General features: G+C 48.4%; 2 protein-coding genes across 6 annotated transcripts in view; both read right to left on the minus strand.

Annotated features, from left to right (window-relative positions):
• RPL26L1 (ribosomal protein L26 like 1) overlaps positions 1–7,715 on the minus strand; it is a 50,259-nt gene extending 42,544 nt beyond the window's left edge. For 4 of the 5 annotated variants that reach the window (XM_007082795.2, XM_015537757.2, XM_042992193.1 and 1 more), the window contains exons 1-2: positions 7,661–7,715; positions 7,077–7,253 (exon numbers count right to left, since the gene is read on the minus strand). In XM_007082795.2, coding sequence (XP_007082857.1) covers positions 7,077–7,244 — 168 coding nt within the window. In that variant the 5' untranslated portion in view covers positions 7,245–7,253; positions 7,661–7,715. Of the gene's footprint in view, positions 1–4,441; positions 4,826–7,076; positions 7,254–7,660 lie in introns of all 5 variants that reach the window. The other variant, XM_015537755.2, reaches the window with a different exon arrangement.
• A 5,910-nt stretch (positions 7,716–13,625) lies between these two features.
• Positions 13,626–20,944, minus strand: part of ERGIC1 (endoplasmic reticulum-golgi intermediate compartment 1) — a 103,766-nt gene continuing 96,447 nt past the window's right edge. The window contains exon 10 of the mRNA XM_042992216.1: positions 13,626–15,515. Coding sequence (XP_042848150.1) covers positions 15,408–15,515 — 108 coding nt within the window. The 3' untranslated portion in view covers positions 13,626–15,407. The remainder of the gene's footprint in view (positions 15,516–20,944) is intronic.

The raw sequence follows: 20,944 nt of genomic DNA on the forward strand, positions 1-20,944 counted from the left end.
TACAGAAGAGAATTTGCCCCCATTCTCATGCATGAACATCACCGTGAGGAAATTAATTATCAGGAACACACAGACTAACATACAACTTTTTGTACAAAGCAGATTAACCCTGGCAGTTGAGAGTCAGCTTTTTGGGGGGTATAAATCTGCTCTGTGTTGTTCCAAGTCAGGTGAAAATTCACTTCAATTTTTTTCTTATCTGAAAATAAAAAATTCCTTGAACTAGAATGGCTATCACAGAACTAGTCCGGAGAGTAAAAAGGTAAATCACTATACACGCACAACTAACACAATCTTATATATCAATTATATCTCAGTTAAATAAAAGTAAGTAAAGTTTAAGAAAAAAGATAATCACTCTCAAGACCTAAATGGAGAAGAATGGTTAAAGATAGCATCCTGAGATTCTTATGCGACCATTTAAAATCCCATGTTCTTTTTTTTTTTTAATGTTTTATTTACTTTTGAGAGAGAGGGAGAGAATGTGTGCGCGTGAGCAAGGTCGGGGGAGAGGGGAGGCAGAGAGAGAGGGAGACAGAGGATCCAAAGCAGGCTCTATGCTGACAGCACAAAGCTGTATGTGGGCTTGAACTCACCAACCGTGAAAGATCATGACCTGAGCCAAAATCGGACACTTAACTGACTAAGCCACCTAGGTGCCCCTAAAATCCATGTTTTCAAAGAATAATTTATCACTGAGCAAAATGCTCAAGATATGACCTTTAGGAAAAAAAAACAAAGCTTGATATGAAATATAGTCTGAATCTTGTATGTTTCATATATATGGCATATAACACAATGGGACAGAAATATATCCAAATGTCAATAATTGTTGCCATTAGGCCAGACATAGGATTACAGATGATCTTTTCTTTTTTCTTTTCTATTCTATTTGAGAGAGAGAGAGAGAGAGAGAGAGAGAGAGAGAGAAAGAGAGAGAAAGAATGAATCCTAAGAAGGCTCCATGCTCAGAAGGGCTTGATCTCATGACCCTGGGATCATGACCTGAGACGAAATCAAAAGTTGGACACTCAACTGACTGAGCCAGGAGTGAATATAACCTGTTGTGCAACACGGTTTAACTGACCCAGACACCCTAATTACACATGGCTTTTTAAAAAATGTATATTCTTCCAGGGGCGCCTGGGTGGCTCAGTAAATTAAGTGTCTGACTCTTAATTTCGGTTAGGGTCATGATCTCACAGTTCATGGGACTGGGCTCCACATCAGGCTCTGCTCTGATGGTATGGAGCCTGCCATCTATACCTGATGGTATGGATTCTCTCTCCCTCTCTCTCTGCCCCTCCCCTGCTTGTCTGCCCTTGAGTTGTCTCTCTCAAGATAAACACTTAAAAAAAGAAAAAATGTATTTTCTTTCAAATTTCAAGATTTCTATAATTAACACAAATATTTTATAGTCACAAAAAACAAAAATGTTAAAATCTCTTGGGCTGTTTTCATGTACTAAAAATCTACTATTCACACTCCAATGCTATTCAAAACTAACTATAGATTATGGTTTCCTTGAAGGCACAAGCCTATTCAATAGGAGCCATGATATAGCTGATGCTGATAATAAACAGAGAGGAAATACCACATGTATTAAAAAACTAGAGAATCTCAATACTCCTGAAATGTCATTTAGATTGTTCAACTTACTTACCAAGGTGATTTTCAGGTTGAAGATCATGCCTCACTGGAACTCCAGCATACTCTCTATGATCAGAGACTTTTACATGGAAAAGTCTATGAAACAGCCTCTCTTAACCATCATCAAGATTCAAGAAAAGATGTTAATAAAACAAGTCCAAAAGAACACCCAGTTAAACAGAACTGGACAAACACTAGATGAGGAGAGGGACAAGGTAAGACTAAACTAACTGGCCTGGAAAGGGAAAAGAGAAGAGGCAAGGACGGCACCCAGAGTCTGACTGGGCAACTGGATGGATGGATATGCCTTTCCCAGAGTGGAAAGAAATACATGTTAGGAGAAAAAAGTTTAGTTGGGAACATGTTGAATTTGAGGCATCTTGTGACATTCTAGCAGAGAATCCTATACATAGCTGGAAGACCAACTGGGTCAGCAACAAAGACCTGGGAGTCATCCAGAGATGGCAATTCAGAAACCTGATTTGGTTCAGGGAGCTGGTCTTATGAGGGCAGAATGCAGAAATCCAAGGAAAAGCCAACATTTTGGAAGAGCTCATAAGGGAGACTGAAGTGGCCAGAGAATGGGCAACCAGGGGAGTGCGGGGTTATAGTAGCCAAGAAGACACTGTCAAATGCCATGGAATGGTCAACTGCAGGAAGGATAAAGGAAAAGATGTGACAATAAGCTGGTCACTGGTGATCATGGCTAGAGTGCTTTCAGTGGAGCAGAGAGACTGAAGGCATTTACAGTAAGACAATGAGTTCCCCATAGAGAAGGTGAAGGTGAAAAACAGTCCCAAGGAACCTGGCTGTGAACAGGATGGCAGAGAATATCTACTAGAGGGTGATGTGAAGGTAAGTGATAATTTTTTTTATTTTTAAAGGGAGGAAAACACGAATGTGTTTAAATGCTTACGAAAAGGAACAAGTATGGAGGAAAAGTTAAAGGAAACTGTACAGAAAGGGGATAATGGAGAGAAGAATCTAAGAGAATGGAAGGCCACTGAATATAGTGGATCAGCTCTAGATAGAAACAGGAACATTTCTGTCAATACAATAGGAAAGCACAAAGACGCAGGGGTGGAACTGGAGGTAAGTTAGAGGGTTTGGAACAGGAGTTCTGAAAGGTCCTGGGTGATAGTTGTAATTTCCTCTGTGAAGCAGGACAGGTAGTCCTGAGCAGACAAAGAAAGTATGTGAAATTTGGAAGATCCCAAAAGAGACGAGGCAGTTTTAACAGACCCACTTGCGACTATTTTACTCTTCTGGTGGAGTCAGACCTGGATTCCTGGCCTAGACGTGATTTTCTTCATTTATTGAACCAGAGTTTCAGGTCCTATCTACAAGGGAAACAATTCACACCTCACAGACACTGAAAAAATGGCCACATCTTCTTCTCTGCCCTCCTTTTCTTTCTTTCACGTCTTAATTCCATCCGCTCAATAATTTTTTTCATCCATCCAACAAATAGTGGCTGTGCCCCTGTGGGTGCGAGGCTCTGCACTGAGGTCAGGCAACAAAAAAGAGAAGCTCTCTGGCCTCATCTTAATGTAATAGGTAGCAAGCAGTTAACTAATAAACACGCAAATACATGATCACTAACTGGAACAGGGCACATGGGAAGTGACTGGGATCATAATTGTGGTGACAGCTATATGGCTTTACGTGTGCCCAAACTCACCTGTGCATTTTACTGTCTGTAAGTTATGCCTCAGTTTTATTTATTTTTCTTTCATTTGTGGACCCACTGAGTAATTCACCAACATGGCACAGAAGTACAACAGTAAGTGCTAAGGGGGATGCTGGGATGACTGAAGTAACAGGCACAAAAATTAGGACTACAGAAAGTTTCAGGCTTCAGAAGGGGGTCGGGGGGAGCGGGGAGAGATCTCACGTGTTTTGAGAGAAGTATTCATTTGGCGCCCAAATGGGATGGGGGAGCTCTGAGACATACATTGTGAAGGGGTGACCATAAGAAGATCTGAAAAACTGCCCTGTTGGCCAGACATGTCGGTTAGTTGTCTGGGAAAGTAACCAAAAGGTTTTCATCATTTGATAGCAACTGAAGGCTACTACAGATTTCTAAAGAGAGTGATGTGTAAAAAGTTGAGAAGCTAGAGGCAGGGGACTCTTGAAATAATCTGGATACAGAATCCTGGGAGCTACAAACGAGTGTAGAGACGATAGGCTGCTTTAAAAAAGTGGTAAATACTGGCCACAGCGTGAGGTTGAAGGAGATGGGTTAGAGTACGTTTAAACGTGCAAGCCTTGGAGGAAGCGTGAGAAGGCGGCAGCTGTCAGGCACAAGTGGAAATTGGGTCAAGCTGAAGTGCTCTTGTGGAGATAATGAGTTCTGAAAAACCAGCCCAAAAGACTAGAGGACCATCAAGAAGGAGCAGGGATACAAACCGAATTGAATGTGCAGATTTGGAGATGCATGTGTCAAAATGAACGCCACAACTTCAGGGGGGTTCGGGGGAGCGTGCCGCAGAGAAAGAAGAACTGGGCAAGGGTAAATGTTCACAGGCGAAAGGTGAGGCAGCTTCACAGGTGAGAGAGAACTGGCAAAACCCTCATGAGGAGAACACGGGTGTGACCTTAACACGGAAGCCAGAAAGGACAGTATTCTGATGAGCGTCTCCTTGGCTACTAGTCATGGCTCCTCTGAGCTTAACCTGAACTTGCCTAGAATCCTCAAGAGTTATCAAAGGCAGAAAAGATGTGTTCCTCCCATGAGTCCGGCTTTGAATCAGTGCCTTCAGAGAGAGAGAATAGGCTCCAAAATTCTGACCTTGAGAGTCAGGGTCAGAGATTGTCCTCTCCAACCGTGCTGGGATGTGACAGGCAGTTCACATCTATCTCAAGAGGCAGCTAGGGCTTCCATCATTTCCTTTCAGTTCCATGAGCAGAGTGGTGGAGCAAAAGGTCCAGCCTGGCCGGGGCCGAAAGGATTTCCCACTGTGATGTCATGACTTGGCACGCCTGTTCTGGAACCACACCTGGATCCTGGGCTCAGGGATGAGCACAGACAGGCACTGGCACAGGTGGCTTTCGAGGAACAGAGTCCGGAGGAAGATGAACTCCAGCTACTCCAGGCTGAAGGACGCGTGCTCGTGGCCCTGTGATGCCGACGGGGCAGCCACGCCTTTGGGGGGTGCAGATGGGCCCGGTATGCCTCAGTTTAAAAAGAAATAAAATCAAATTGAGTTCACTGTTATGAAAGAAATGTAAATAGAGGATGCTACGATAGAATACTGGTTAAAGTATCTGGGAAGGCTTTTCTGAGGAACTGACATTTAAGGTAACAGTGAAAAATGAGGGGTTAGTCAGGTAAAGGGGAGAAGGAAGAGCACTTCAGGCAGAGGGACCCTGGGGAAGGAAAGATCCTGGTGCAAAAGACCCTGAGGAAGGAAAGATCAAGGTGCATTTAAGGACCTGAAAAGGTCAGTATGTCTGAACTACAGAGCAGGTGGGCATTAGAGAATAAGGTGACGTTGGAGAAGTAGACCACGACTGGGTCACACAAGGCCTTGTCAATGATTTTAGGTTTATAGTAAGCAATCAAGCAACACTGATAGGGTTTAAGTAGAATCTGATTTGCAAAAAATACCCCTCTATGAAGAACGCCTGATCAGGATTAAGAGTAGAAGCTGGAGAAGTCTTGAACTGAAATGGAAATGGAAAAGAAGTGATCAGATTCAAGACACATTTTAGAGACAGAATCAGTAAGATTAAGTGACAGAGTAGAAATGTGTCAGGGAGAGAGAGATATTAGAATTTAGAGGTTTATGGCATAGGCAAGTGAAAAAGCATTGCTTACTGAAGTGTGAAAGATGGGAGGAGAATCCGATTATAGAGGCAGTAACAGTTTTTTGATCAAGAGCACTCCCAGATTAGAAGCTTGAGACGACATGAGGTTTTTAAAGCGTTTATTTTTGAGAGGGAGAGTGCAAGCGTAGGAGGGGGAGAAACAGATGAGGAGAGGATCCGAAGTGGGCCCTGCACTGACAGCAGAGAGCCCGATGCAGGGCTCCAACTCATGAACTGTGAGGTCATGACCTGAGCGACCTGAGCCGAAGTTGGACACTTAACCGATTGAGCCACCCAGGTGCCCCTGGAACGACTATGAGATTTAAAAAAAAAAAAAAAAAAGATGTGGGGCGCCTGGGTGGCTCAGTCGGTTAAGTGGCTGACTTCTGCTCAGGTCATGATCTCGTGGTCCGTGAGTTCGAGCCCCGCGTCGGGCTCTGTGCTGACAGCTTAGAGCCTGGAGCCTGTTTCGGATTCTGTGTCTCCCTCTCTCTGACCCTCCCCTGTTCATGCTCTGTCTCTCCCTGTCTCAAAGATAAATAAAACGTTTAAAAAAATTTTTTTAAAAATTTAAAAAAAAGATGTTCAGCGGATATTCATATCTACAGGTCTATGCTCAGAAAAGTGGTTTGGGCTGGGATATAAAAGAGGGAACTATTAGCATAGGACAGACATTTAAAGCTCTCAGAGCAGGTATTATCACCCAGGCAGACAATGTAGGTAAGATGAGATGTTAGACCAGGTGCAGGAGGCCCTGACTAACTCCAGCATTTAGAGATCAGAGGAGAAACAGCCAGCAAAAGAGTCTAAGAAGGCAGAAGTAAACTGAGCCCAAATGGTCACAGGAGCCAAAAAGACAGACTATTTCTAGAAGTGAGGCAGTGCTACCTATGCCAAATGTTGCTGAAAAAGTCAAGGATGAGACCAAGATGCGTCCACTGGATTTTGTCATAAACATGTTACTGATCTCAGCCAAAAACAGTTTCTATGAAGTAGTAAGAAAGAGATCAGATTGGAGAGGGTCTAGAACGGCACCTGCTCCGTACATATTCAATCCACTCCCTGTCTATTTCAGTCATCCCCCACGCTCCCTTTCTTACCACACATCCTAAGCTCTAGGAAGAACAGAAGGCTTACACTCTCTCACATGGGTCATTCTCTTTCATAATTTCATGCTTCTGACTTGCTGCTTCTCTGTTCTCTCTGCCAAATCCAGTGCCACCAAATGCCCAGCCTCCACTAAATCCAATGTTACTGAAACATGAATTACTCTTATCGTAGCACTTTCCCCTGGAGATGGTGGTTCAAAGAGCCACCACGAGCAATGCCTGGCAAACTTGGAGCCAACGGACTAAACCGAAAAGCAAAGTTTTGCTTGGCTGGTATACTATTTTCCTGAACAATCATGATTACCAAACGATTGTATCTGAATGCTCTCAGTTAATCTGGGTAGGCACACCCTGGGGTCTGTGGACACATCTGCAAGGTTACTTGCCAGGGGCCTGGCGGCATGGGAGTCTACGACTCCCCCTCGTCCAAGCACACATGGCATTCTTAGGCAAAGCCGGCACCAGAGTGACACGCTTCTGGATAACCAGAGCTCGAGGGAGACGAACCTGGACCTCGTCGTCCTTGCGGATGGGCATGGAGCGGACGTTGTACTTCTGCCGCAGCTCCTTGGAGAGCGGGGAAGACATGATCTTCCTGCGCACGTGCGAGGGGGCATTGAAGTGGCGTTTGCGGTTTTTGCTGCGGTCCGAGGTCACGAAGGGGTTGAACTTCATGCTGGCCGTCTGCAGAAAGAGGCGTGGGAAGGAGTGACGGGTGCTCAGTCGGGTACCATGGCCCGCTCTCCATCCAGGACACTCCTCCCATCCCTGCGCAAGTGCTCTACGGGAGGAGATGGCCTCAGAAGAAGGTGACGGAGGGAGGAGAATGGGGCAAATGAGGGGTCTGGCTGTGACACAGTAAGGCATGCGTGGGGAGCGCGTGCCTGAGCAGAGGAGTCGTGGGAACAGGGCGGCAGTGGGGCCTCGAGGCTCACTGTGAGAGAAAGGTTTGGGCGGCTGGAGAAGAATGCATGCTTGGAGGTCACGCACAGATCTCTGGGGAGACGGGCGGCCCCGCGGCACGTTGGGGAAGAATCCAATGGGGCGGAGCGCTTCTCACTCGGACAAAACACCTGCCTCTCTATACTCACCTTGCACCAGTTAGGCTCAGACTGCGCGCGCGCAAGGCCGGAAGTGAGGGCTTCCTTGCCGCGCAAGCGTAGAGAGGAAGCGGAGTCCCTTTCCGGTCAGAAAGAGACTGAATGGCGCCCCCTGCGACTTGGGGTGGGATCGCAGTGCCTCATGCTAAGGGAACCACCCCAGGGCCATGCCGCTTTCGGGGGTCAAGCCAGAAACCACGAAGAGTTGGCACCGCGGGGGAGAAGGGGCATATTTCTGTAGGGCCTGCAACAGAGGCCTATTGGTGTGTTAAAAATAGGTACACCAATAGTCTGTTTCTCATCCCAAACTTTCTTTGCCTGTGTTACCCTCCGCCGAGGGGCATATTGAGCATTCCTGATGATCCAGATGCAATCGGCTGACTTGCTTCTTTAGAAACACTGAGAAGCTTGTTCAAAACGAAAAAAAAAAATTAATTAAAAAACAATTTTTTTAACGTCTATTCATCTTTGAGAGACAGAGGGAGAAAGAGCATGAGCGGGGAAGGGGTAGATAGAGGGAGACGCAGAATCTGAAGCAGGCTCCAGGCCTCGAGCTGTCAGCACAGGGCCCGACGAGGGGCCCGAACCCATGAACTGCGAGATCATGACCTGAGCCGAAGTTGGACGCTCAACCGACTGAGCCACCCAGGCACCCCCAAAATGAAAATTTTTGTGCTCCATCACAGTCGTTAGAAACCACGCAGTGGTAAGTGGGGGGTTTTAAAGCAAGCACTCCCCTCGTCCTGCCCACCCAAAGAATTTGAGGTGCAACAATAGGGCATTGAGAACCAACCACCTGGTCTTGCAAAACTTTCCCCCAGTGTTTTAGCCCTGTTGGGGAGGGCTGGGGTTGTAGAGTCAGACCTGAACCCAAGTGCCTCTTCCTGTGGCTGGATCTTGGGGAGATGCCTGCATGTTTCTGAGCCTCAGTTTTCTCATCTGTGAAATGGGGATGATCTCAGTAGGTGCCTCATAGAGTTGTTATGAGAACTAAGTGATCTAATCCGTTGAGAATGTTTGGAACAGGGTCTGGCGCATAGCTCTTAATTACAGTAAGCCGTTATTCCTAATGAAAGCAGAGGCCTATGTGTGGGGCTTCCTCCAGGCCAGCCCTAAAGCCGGGCCTCACATCCATGAGTCCTCACATTCAGACTTTCACCATTAACTACCGATGACGCAAACAGTAAGCTTTTTGTGTTTGAAGTAAACACATTCAATGCACCTTGGGGAAAAACCAGCTAGGGCCTGGGCAGTCAGAGCTCGCCTTCAAGCTTGTGGCCGCTGCCCCGCCCTGCTCATCCCGGCCACGCCCCCCCATCCCGGCCACGCCCCCCCCTTCCGGATTCCAGCCCCAACTTCGGCCCCCAGCGTTCCCGCCTCGCCCCGCCCAGTAGTGTCCGAGCCCCGCCTCCCCTCCCGGGCAGACGGCCCGGAGACGCGGGCGCCACCCTACGGGCAGTCAGCCTGAGACACCCCGCGCGCGAGGCAGCTGGGAATGAAAGGTTTCGTTCTGCTCATAGAGTTTACATAGTTCATATGTATTAAGCACCTACTTTATGCCACATGTCAGAAGACGTTGTGGTGCTCAATCAACAGGCACCCCGAAATTCAGAGAGAGGGTTGTCTTGCTAGACTCAAGCAGGTCCCCTGCTCTCTCCGTTTATTAGTGTCCCCAGGCATATGGTGACGCAATTGTTAAACACTAGCATTTTACTCATGATCAGCCAGGGCATCTGCCTTGATCCCTGAACCCGATGGGTCCTATTTTAGGTTTCACTCTAGAACCCTTGCAGTCAGTGATGGAGACTTCTGGCCTTCAGACTTAGGGAGGATGGCCAACATCCGGGCTGTTTGTAGACTCCAGGGCATTAGGGTGAGCGGTGCCAAACTTGTTGAGGCAGTGGCAACTGGAAAGCCACCCGTTGTGTGTGCCCCAGACTCCAAGAGTAAGGAGGTTGGAGGGAGAAGCATAAGAAAGGAAGACTTTCTTAAATGTCTCTGCCACAAAGGAGAAATGGCAATTATGTGAGGTGATGAAGTGTTAACTAAGCTACTGTGGCAATCATTTTGCAGTAGCAACTCAACCTTAAACTCATAAGATTACAGGTCCGTTATAGCTCAAAGTTGGGACCAAAAAAATGTCACTCACCACGGGCAGGCAGGAATAGAAGCTGTTATGACCGACTGCACATAGAAAGTCAGAGGGTTCTTCTCAAGCAGCCCTTACAGTGTTCATCAGACCCAAGGTCCCTTACCTCCCCTCCCCCATAAGTTCATTTAGTCACTCACTGGCATAACTCATTTGCCTACTCATTTATTCCAATATTCATCCATTTGTGCATTAATTTATTGATAGGTACTAGTAATTTAGCCATAGTATGGGCCTAGATGAAGGAGCTCTGGGGAGGAGGAAGATCTATCTAGTCCCTGATTACAGTGAGGAGCACAGTACCTCACTGGTGCAGGGCAACAATGAGGACAGATCATTACAACCCAGGATAATCAAGGTATATTCATGATCAACCAGGGTGGGGAGGCGATACTCGATACTCCTTCTCCCACGGCTCAGTAAAATTAAGACCGGTGCAATGACATCACCAGATAAGACCCTGAGAGCCTGAGGCTTTGTCACTCTAATGAGGACTTAATGGGTTTGGCTACTATCTTGCCCCATGTCCACTCTTGGTAACATGCATGGGAACTGGTATAGAAGCCCCAGGACAGTGATAGCACAGAGGAAACGCCCGGGAAATATTTTTATGCCTCTGCGGTAGAGGGTGATGTGGTGGGGAAACATGTGCGCCCTGATTCTGACTGCCTGGGTTTGGATCTCCATCACTTCCTGGCTGTGTAGGTTTGGGTAGGATATTGAGCCTCTTAGAGGTCACTCACCTTCCTCACCTGAGGAATGAGAATAATGATAGTACTTACATTATTGATCTGGTGTCAGGATTACATGAACCCTTAGCACAAGCCTTGGCACAAAGTAAGCACTTAATTAATGGTAGAAATTGTTGTTTATTAAATGAATGAATAGCAATGGCTAATCTTATTTGGCTGCGCATTTAATGCCAGGCATTGTGCTAAGTTTTACAAACACTACCTTACTTAATCTGGTAAACAATCCCCTGAATTGGTCCCTTTTGCAGGTGAGAAAACAGGTTCCGAATGAGATGGGAACAGGCTGAACATGATCCACCATTACATACTCAACATGCGTATTGTTATCTTGTGGCCACTAGAGATCATGATGAGATCTATCAGTAACATAGGAGGATGTCTACTGGAAAAGAGTAAACTGCAAAATAATATTTACAGCATGATCCCATTTTGTTTGTGGGAGGATATGACTAAAATGTTAACAATGATTATCTCTGGCTAGTGGAATCAGGGGTCCCTTTAATTTTTCCTTTTTTTACTTTTTGCCTTTCTGATTTTCCTCCAGTGGGGCCATGAGCATGTCTTATTTGTGTAATTAAAACCATGTTTTAAGGGCCTTAAATTTTTAACAAGATCTCCAATATTCAAGTTAGCTTCCCTTGCAGGCTGTTTAGAAAGAAGGAAACAAAACACAAAGTACCCTCACCACTTTCAATTTCCCCCATTTTGGGGGGGGGTCGGGGGTCAGTTTTCTCTTTTGATATGGACAAGATGACCTTGGGGACTGAGGCAGAACCATAACCCAGAGTCAGGCGGACAGGAGTTTGAATTCCAACTTTGCCACCTGCCAGCTGTGTGACAGAGAAAAGTTACTAAGTTTGTCTTGTCCTTCGTAAAAAGGAGGTAACTTCCATGGGGCAGGACTGCTGTGAGGATAGAGAAAGACAAGGCCTGAACGATCACTCCTTGCAGGCATGTGGAGAATGCCCAACCGTGGGTAGCTTTTTCTACATGAGTTAAGATAAAAACAACTTATTTTGGGCAGAATAAAGTGCATGGCCTCGTCACTACACGACTGACCAAAGACAACTGTTGGGGAGGGAAAAAGGTCTTTAATGAGCCCATTTCTTAGGAAGGCGTTAGGACTACCAGTGGCCTGCCACATTGAGAAAATGTGTATCTTTGTCTCTGGCAAGAATCGAGAACTAATTTGCGACATAGAGTAGTAAGAAATGCACCTGCCACTTCCAAGCCCCATTGCTACAAGACACTTGTCCCCAAACTTCACACCCACTCTGATACCCGCCCACCTCAGGCAGCATGGGCTGCAGGACTTGAGCTTCTCTCTTCCTTGATGCACCTCTGTAACCTCGCCCCTTGCTCAACTGCAAGCCCCCCCCCACCCCAACCCCGCCCTGCAAGAAGCCATTTCTGCCCGAGCCACCATGTCCCCCAAACTATCAACTCCCCCTCTACGAGTCTGCGCTATAATCCCTGATTGAGAAATCCTCTTATGCGAAACGCTGTAATCTGCTCTTGGTTAGATAGTTGAAAGAATTGGTTTCAGAGAGAAATCATACAAATGGCACATACTTTAAATGTTTTACGTCCACTTAAAAAACATTTGCCAATCTTTTGACCCTGGAGCAAGGTTTTCTCATGGAGAAACCTCCCCATTGGAGTTCTCCTTCACTTTCCTTGCATAAACCATGTCCTTACATAAACCAACTTGAGAGAGTTCCAGTTTTGGGTTCCTTAAATGTGGAGGGAGAATTTAGACCCTTTCCATGTGAATACAGAATCTTCAAGGACGCCCCCCTCCCCCGCACCCCTTCTTCCCAGGTCTTTTTAGTAAGAGGTCTTGCTCGTATCTAATTTGGGAGCATTTTGAGGAGGGGGGTGGCAACTCGCCTTTATCAGGTCTCTGCAAAGTGTACAACTTAGTTGTACTAGATTCTTTCATTTTTCTTTTCTTGTTTATTTATTTTTGAGAGAGAGAGAGCACAAGCAGGGGAGGGGCAGAGTGAGAGGGAGACCCAGAATCTGATGAAGGCTCCAGGCTCTGAGCTGTCAGCACAGAGCCCGATGTGGGGCCTGAACTCATGAACCGTGAGATCATAACCTGTGCCGAAGTCGGACGCTTAACCGACTGAGCCACCCAGTCGCCCCGATTCTTTCATTTTTCAATCCTGTTTCACTGGTTGATCACATCATGACAGCATAAAGCACGGCTGGCATAAAAAGGTTTGGGAAGACACATAATTGACCACCGGCAGCCTATTCCTCCTGACCTTCAGCTTTGAGTGTCACAAGAACTCTAGTATCAGGATGTTACAGAGAGAATCCGTGAAGTTTCTTACAGAGCGGTTCACTGCCACATTCATCCCTGATGAATGATCCACGTTCATGCTGTTCCAGGTGAGGGCCATGAAGAGCCGAGAGCAGGGTGGTAAATAGCCATGTCAATCTCCTATTCAGAGCTGGGATAGTCTCCCCTTTGCTGAGATTAAGTCTGAACAAGGATTGCCAGATTCTTGGAAATCAGGGAGACTTTATGAAACACCTTTAATTTATTGCAGCCCTTGGTTCAAAGCTGTGGTTAAACATGTTAGTTAGCCCTGTTCCCTGTTCTCAAAGAGACTATATTCTATTTTGGAATACCCGTATGAAACAACTCTCAATTTTGAAAATTTACCACATAACCCTTTGCCACATCCACAAGCTCCTTCTGATCCAGTGTGACTTACTTGTGCATATGATAGATTTAATTTCTGTAACAGCCCTGATTGTTTGATTACTCTCCCTATTTTCACCTGAGGAAACTGAGGCACTGAGTGGTTAAGAACCTGACCTGAGGCTACACAGCTAGAAAATGGCAGATCCAGGAATATTCTGTAGGGATTCAATAAAGAAGGGCTGGTTGCAAGAGGTCTTGACTTTCCAATCATCCTCACGGATCTTTTCCACATTTCCCCATTTTTCTCCTCTAGAATTAAATTCCATTCTGACTGCGTGCCCAGCCTCTAGGCTACCCAGCCACAATCAAGTAGAAAGAAACACACAACAACAGTTCTGAAAATCAGCCTTTTAATCTATCTGAACCCAACGAGTGGGGAAAGAACTAAACCATTTTTTCCCTTGAGATTGTTTATAAGAATAACAGATCAGAGGTGTCTCTTCCATAGGAAACTGACATCCCCCATGTCCTCAAGAGTCATTATTTTTTTTTCTGAAAAAAAGCATAAAAGTGGAATTTCAACTCATGTGCATGCCACACATTTCCCCACCCCACCCTGCCCACCCTCTACAGGTGCAGGTATTCACACACCAAAGAGACTCCTTTCTCCAACTGGGGAACAGAAGGTGAAAAAAAAAAAAAATCCATCCAAGTGGCCACAGATACCAGAGATAACCAAATGCAGTTTACAGTCACAACATCAGAAGGGGACACTTTTCTAACTGGAATCCAGAGCCAAAACTTACAAATGGCAGAGACTTGAGCTATCCATAGAGATAATTTAAAAACTTCCACCAGACACTCCCCTTAATTACAAAAGTATGCAAACAATCTTGATATAAATGGAAAACAGGCAGGCGGCTCTCTCCCTGGGACAAAAGGGCATACCTAAAATTCCCCCGGGGTGGCATTCGTGCCTGGACCATTGTAGCTCCCTTTCCGGACTGAAGGGGAAGGATGAGGGTGAGCAGCGGGGTAGGGACCCACCTCAGGAGCAAGTGGGGAGACAATGGAGCTGTCCCCAGGGACCAAGAACCTATATGGCCCCTGATGGGGGGGGACCTCAGTGGCAAGTGGGCCACAACTGAGCTGCAGAGAAGTCCGAGTGCTGTGCACCCGCTGGAAGCCCGGAAGGTAGATGTCCAAAGACAGGGCTGATCTGCTCTGCTTGCCCCACCTAAGGCCTTGGGACTGATGGCAACTGTCCAGGAGAGGGTGAGACATGTTTCTTTCAGGGCTGCAGAGAAGGATGCCTTCCATCTGGACATGAGTGCACAGACCATGTCTGGTTTTCAAAGGATGATTCCCCAGTGACAACCAGCCCCTCCACCAAGAGATGCTGCTGCCACACAGCACAGGGGCTGAGGCACATTGGTGGGGGTGGGGATGGGGTTTCAGAGAAACAAGGTGAAGAGAGGAAGGAGAACTTGCCACCCGCCCAGTTTCCAACGGGCAGACCTGAGTTTCCACCGCTGCTACCCAACAACTGGGCATCTGCTTCTCAGGAGAAAAAGAAATGGGTGGGGGTGAGGGACTTGAGCCTGAGCTCTGAGATGGACAAGAAGGGATGGAGCAAAGGCGAGGGTTCCGCCCATAGCGCCACATCCCAGGGATTTGCCTGGGAAGTACCATCCATACTGAAGGCGCAGAGTGGAGGCACCCGGGGGCAGGGTGGTCCAAAGCTGAGAGCCCCGGTCTGCAGGCCGGCTCCCCAGGGGAGAGGCCAAGTGATTAGTGCGTCCAAATGGTGGGAGCTTCGAGATTGTCAAAGCCTGGCTGTGAGCTGGTCGACGTGGATTCTGGGCTGTTCCCCTAAGAGGGAAGGAACTGCAGCCCTCCCAGGAGTGGTCCCCAATATCCCCGCACCTCCCTTGCCTGACTGTGGTGGTCTTGGGGCTTCCCAGGAAAAGGGGCACCACGACTTCAGGCAGTGTAATTCGTGTCAAATTAAAGATGGGGAAAAGAGGTAGCTGCGAAACCGTGAGCCGCCCCCTGCCTCCCCCCACCCCCACTTTGGGATGCAGCCAGATCCTGGGCCAGATAAGAGGGCAGGAGGAGATGGGGGGCTGGAAGCAGGGCTGGCAGTCTCCCGGGGTCCTTGGCCATTGGGCCGGCGGGTCGTCAATGCATCTTGCCCAGCTGGATCTTCTTCCAGGCCTCCGAGGCTGTGAAGATACAGGAGTCCAGAATGCCGGCAACAGTGAAGGTCCCACCGATAATGGCACAGATCTGAAAGGGCGAGGGGGGGAGGGTCAGAGGTCAGCACCGGATGGAGCGCCAGGCCAGACCCCTCCCAAATCACGAGCTCTGCCCCATAACTAATGGGGTCTGGAACATATGCAGGGTTCAACAAAACCCACTTATTGGATGATGAATTTAATAACAAGAAAAGTAACCATCAGCAGCTCCTTTAAATCCCATACCAACCGTCTGAATGAGGAAGGGGATTAGTAGACCCGTTTCATCGGTGAGAAAACCAAGGTTTAGTTAGGTAACTGAATTCACACTGGAAGTAACACAGCTGTGACCCGAACTCAAGTATGTCTTGACCCTGGAGCCTGTGGTCCTAACTTCCACTCTAAATTTATCAGATTTTTACAGTCCCATTTGCAGATGAAGGAATGGAGGTTCAGAAAGGCAGTGCCACTGGCCCAAGGTCACACAGCCAGGAAGTGGCAATCCCGGGACTTGAACCTGGCTCTGACAGGTCCAGGCCCAGCGCTGCCTGTGACTGAGATCCGGGGTGGGCCGAATAGGCAGCATTGGCCTGGATGGACGGGAATGAGAACTAAATCTCTCACTCTCCAAAGCTTGTAGGAGATCAGTGGGATGGGTAGTAATCAAATAATCATACCAACAAATGCAAAAGTACAACCAGGGCAAGAGCTACAGAAGAGAGGGAGCCTCTGGCACTACCGGAAAGCTTACATTACGGCCAAGTTTCTTACGGCACTATTTACTTTGGGGACCAGAAAATTCTTTGTTGTGGGAGGGCTGTCCTGTGCAATGAAGGATGTTTATTTGCAGCCTCTTAGGCCTCCACCCATGAGACTCCAGTAGTACCCTTTCCTTCCTGTCGTGACAACCAAACACTGTCAAGTGTCTCCGGGGGGTAAAAACTGCCCCCAGTTAAGAACCGCTGCAGTAGGGGGGATGACAATGAATGGCACCTGTATGCTGGACTTCCTAACTCCCGGCCACACGATCAAATGCAATAACCAGGACAAAACAGCTTACGTAGCACTTTCGCTGTGCCAGGTGGGGCTTGAGTACTTTGTGCCTCCCTCCTCCCTGCATCCCCAGGCCAACCCTAGGAAGTACTACTCTGACGCAAATATTACCGCCAAGGAAACTGAGGCACAGAGACATTGGATCACCGGTCCAATACCACAGTGATCAGTGGGTCGAACTTGGGAGTCTGCACTCTTAACAGGACGCTCCGCTGCTTCTCAGGCACGAAACTCTCCACCTAACTGAATTCCTATCTTTGCGTGTGCCAGAACTCCACCTGTGACACATCAAAATAATGCTCTGTTTTACTCAAAATTTCCTGGCCTGCCTATTGGTTGCTTTCTGGTTCCATAATAGAATCAAAGTATGGATGATGGAAGATAAAAGAACTTCAGAGGAGATTTGCAAGGCAACTTTAAATGAATTTTTCCTCTTGGGGCGCCTGGGTGGCTCAGTCGGTTGAGTGTCCCGACTTCGGCTCAGGTCGTGATCTCACAGCTTGTGAGTTCGAGCCCCGCGTCGGGCTCTGTGCTGACAGCTCGGAGCCTGGAGCCTGCTTCGCATTCTGTGTCTCCCTCTCTCTCTGCCCCCTAACCACTCGCATTCTGTCTCTGTCTCTCTCAAAAATAAATAAACATTAAAAAAATTTCTTTTGATGTATTTTTCCTCTTGAGCACATACTTTATGCCACTCCAAAGAGCCAATACCACCCATCACCCAGTGTGCCACTCTTGAGTCACGTACCCATGGCGCCCAGACAAGGAAATAACTTTTCCAAGGTCACACAGCGAGCGGGTGGCACAGCGAGGTCTGCCTGCCTCCGGAGCTCGCACTCTTTCCCCCATGCCACGTGCAAGAAGCACTTAAATGACCACAGGACTCCGAAGAAGCCCAGAAGAACAGTCCTAGAGGGCCCCCGGAGGCACCACTGGGTGGCCGGCCCGCCACTGACGCTCAACCGCTGGAGGACTCTGAGAGATGGCAGTGACTTAATGGATCCTCTGGGGCCAAGTGCGGGAGGCCAGGAGACACGGCGGAGGTGAGAGGGAAGTGCAGATCGAACCAGTGTTTATTTTTAAGATGATATTTCCGCAAGATGAGCTAAGCAGAGGCCTGTGAGGCCCAAGACAGAGCAGGTCTGTACGGATGGGCTCTCAGTAGAGCAGCTGGCATTCCAGTAATAACAGCCCAAGAAACCAGAGCAGCCCCCCAGGGAGTGAAGAGGATGGGGGGCGCTAGGGGGATTATTATGAAGTGTTTTCAGCAGGCGGGGCCTCTCCCTGCCAGCCTCAGAGCATGACGCAGGGCCACTTTTCAAGGAAGATGACGGCAGGGGAGCTGGTTTATTTCGGTAGACTGGATCAGATGATAGGAGATTTTACACCACAAAATGCTTTTAGAGCTTGGGTCAGAGAAGAGGAAAATGTGACTTAAGTGCAATGGAGCAAATAATAAAAACAAAAAAACCACACACACACACACACACACACACACACACACACACACACACAGACACCCTATATCCGCACACATGCTTTGGAACCCAAGCGTGCCTATGATTCACATACACCTGGCACCCAGTCTGAAGTCTCCAGGAGCAGGAGGAGACAGCACATGCACTGAGGTACAAGAAAACACACAGCTGCGGGGAAGCTGAGGCCCCGGGGCACGTAAGCTACTCGGCAACTAGCCCCATCAGAGTGAGCTGCCGTGAGCCTAGGGCTAAGGGGGCGCTGCAGTGAGGCCCCCTGGGTATCCCCCAATACCCCCCACACAGCAGCACATCCCCCTTTATCCTACATCTGTTAAAGGTGCTCGTCACCGGTCCGATGAGGAGGGGGATTTCTGGCACATTCTGGGGCAGGGGGAGGCACCTCAAAAGCTGAAAGAAAAATCTAGCAGCCTGTTTGACGCTGGTATGGCCCCTGCCTTCAGGATTTTGCCATTAGCCTGCTCCGGCCTTCTTGACACGCTCACACTCATAGGTGGTGACTGGTATGAGGTGAAGCAGGGGTCACGAGGGGAGGGGTCCCGGGGCGCTCTCAGGCTGTGGTGCTCCCTGGATTCTGACACGTGGGTGGCCACAGCGACCCTCAACACCAGGAGGTGACCACATCTGGACTCTCCGAGGAGGTGGCCAGTCTCAGCCATCTTGTGTCCCGGGAAGGCCACAGTCCCCAGTTCTGAAACAGGGAAATAAATGAAGCCACGAGGCTGCAGTGGACAGAATGTCTGTCTTGGGACTCAGGTCTTACATTAGTGGTGGCAAGGTGACAGGCTTCATCATACTGGTGGGGCAGATCTCAAGAACAGGCCAAGAAAAGGGCTGTTGAAAGGGCAGATGGTGGCCTGGCATCTCTCCGACCCACGATGGGGGATGTGCCAAGATGCACACACATGAAGAAAAGTTTACATAAAGCCAATCATATGCATCCTCATTGTACATGGTGCAGGGGCCCTGAGCAGAGTGGGGTGGGGATGAAGCGCGTCCTGGGGAGTCTACCAGGGCCTCCCCTGCCATGGCAGCAGAAAGGGTTCAGCCTTGGGAAGCCGAGCCGTGGCTGTCGCTTACTCTAGCCATGGGAGAGCCGTTCTGGGCCTCAGTTTTTTTCATCTACGACACGGGAAAACCACCCCTACCCTGGCAATTGTCATACTGCAGGAGATGCCCCTGGAGCTCCCAGTGCTTAGTAGGTGCTCAGTAAACAATACCTAATCTTTCAACTGACTGGAAGGCTCTGACCTTGTTGCTGAGATCTGAGATTTTCTAAATCTCTCTGAGACCCACTCTAAGAACCACAATGGGTAAAATACCACTTACTCCTCAGAGCAACCCTTTGGGTCTCAATTTCCTTTTTTTCTAACTGGCTCTTTTACCGAAAGAACAAGCCCATTCATGGAAAGACAGGACAGCAAAGGTGTCCCTGGCACCACATGCAGATTCTTTGCAGTTGCCCAGGTCCTAAGCACTTCAAGGGCCCATTCTACAGATGGGGTAGCTGAGATCTTGACAGGATATTCCCTCAAGCACATGCCAAGAAGTGTTTGTGATGAAGCATATCCCTCAGGGGGCAGAGTACCTAAGCTGGAGGTTATTTCCCTTCTCTGGCCAGTCAGGGAGCTATTCACATCTGCCCAGGGCTCTATGTCAAGCACAAACACCAAGAAGATATCAGAAGTACCTTATACAAAGGTATTTCTGGTTGGGGCCCCTCCTGTCTTGTACCCTTGCATCATCCTTACTTCCCGTACCTCAGTTTCCTTCCTTTAAAAAAAAACGGGAAGGCTAATCCTCACCCCTCAGGATAGCTATCAGACCGAACGAGTGTTTGTGTTATACACACAGCCGTGAATGTTCCCTTGGTCCCTCACCGCTGCCATGTTCTTTTTATTTATTTATTTATTTATTTATTTTAATGTTTATTTATTTTGGAGACAGAGAGAGACAGAGCATGAGTCCAGGAGGGGCAGAGAGAGAGAGGGAGACACAGAATCCGAAGCAGGCTCCAGGCTCTGAGCTGTCAGCACAGAGCCCGACGCGGGGCTCGAACCCACAAACCGTGAGATCATGACCTGAGCCGAAGTCGGTCGCTCAACCGACTGAGCCACCCAGGCGCCCCTGCCATGTTCTTGTACCTCCGGACCGGGCCCTGAGGCAGTGGGGGTGGTGAAGGAGCAGGGCCACTGAGCCAGAAAGGGCCACTAGACCCAGCACATGCAACCCCACTCTGGTCAGCAGCCCTGGCTCCAGAAATGGAAACAAGGACAATTCGATATCCAGGCCCCAGTGAGTCTGAGAGGAGCGCATTACTTTGTTTTCATCAGAAGTCCTCAATAATGTGCCCCTTTGTTCTTTGGCAGAGATTTCCTGTGGTTTCACCAGCTTCCCAGCCTCCTGCTATGGCTAGAATGAAGTCAGTTTCTCTACCTTGAAAAGAAGATGTGTGTGTGTGTGTGTGTGTGTGTGTGTGTGTGTGTGTGTGTGTGTTTCCCTTACATTTTAATTATGGCTCTTAATTCCTTACAATATGGAAAGGACGCGTTCTAACCGCACTGGCTGGAGAGCTGAATCCCTCTGTTGTTCCACCAGCACTAATGCTTTCCCGATCCATCGTCCCTCCCCCGCATTTTCTTTTCCACAGTGGGCAACGGAGGAGCACAACACATACCAACACGGGGGTGGGGGTGGAGACTGCGGGCTCTGGAGGAAACATTCCTGCGGTCAGACGCCAGCTCTGCCACTCTGGCCAGGAAAGCCAGGTTACCCACCCCCCCACCCCGCGCGCGAGCCTCGGTTTCTCCCATCTGTAAAATGGGGCCCCCTGTGAGGACCAGGATGGCCTCTGTCTGGCTGGCTGCTGTACCTCAAGTGCCTGCGAACTGTTCGTTCACTTTCCCCGTGCAGTCAGCATTGCTTGAAAAGCTTG

The sequence above is a fragment of the Panthera tigris genome, chromosome A1 (genome assembly GCF_018350195.1).
Source record: "Panthera tigris isolate Pti1 chromosome A1, P.tigris_Pti1_mat1.1, whole genome shotgun sequence".
Taxonomy (NCBI): Eukaryota; Metazoa; Chordata; class Mammalia; order Carnivora; family Felidae; genus Panthera; species Panthera tigris.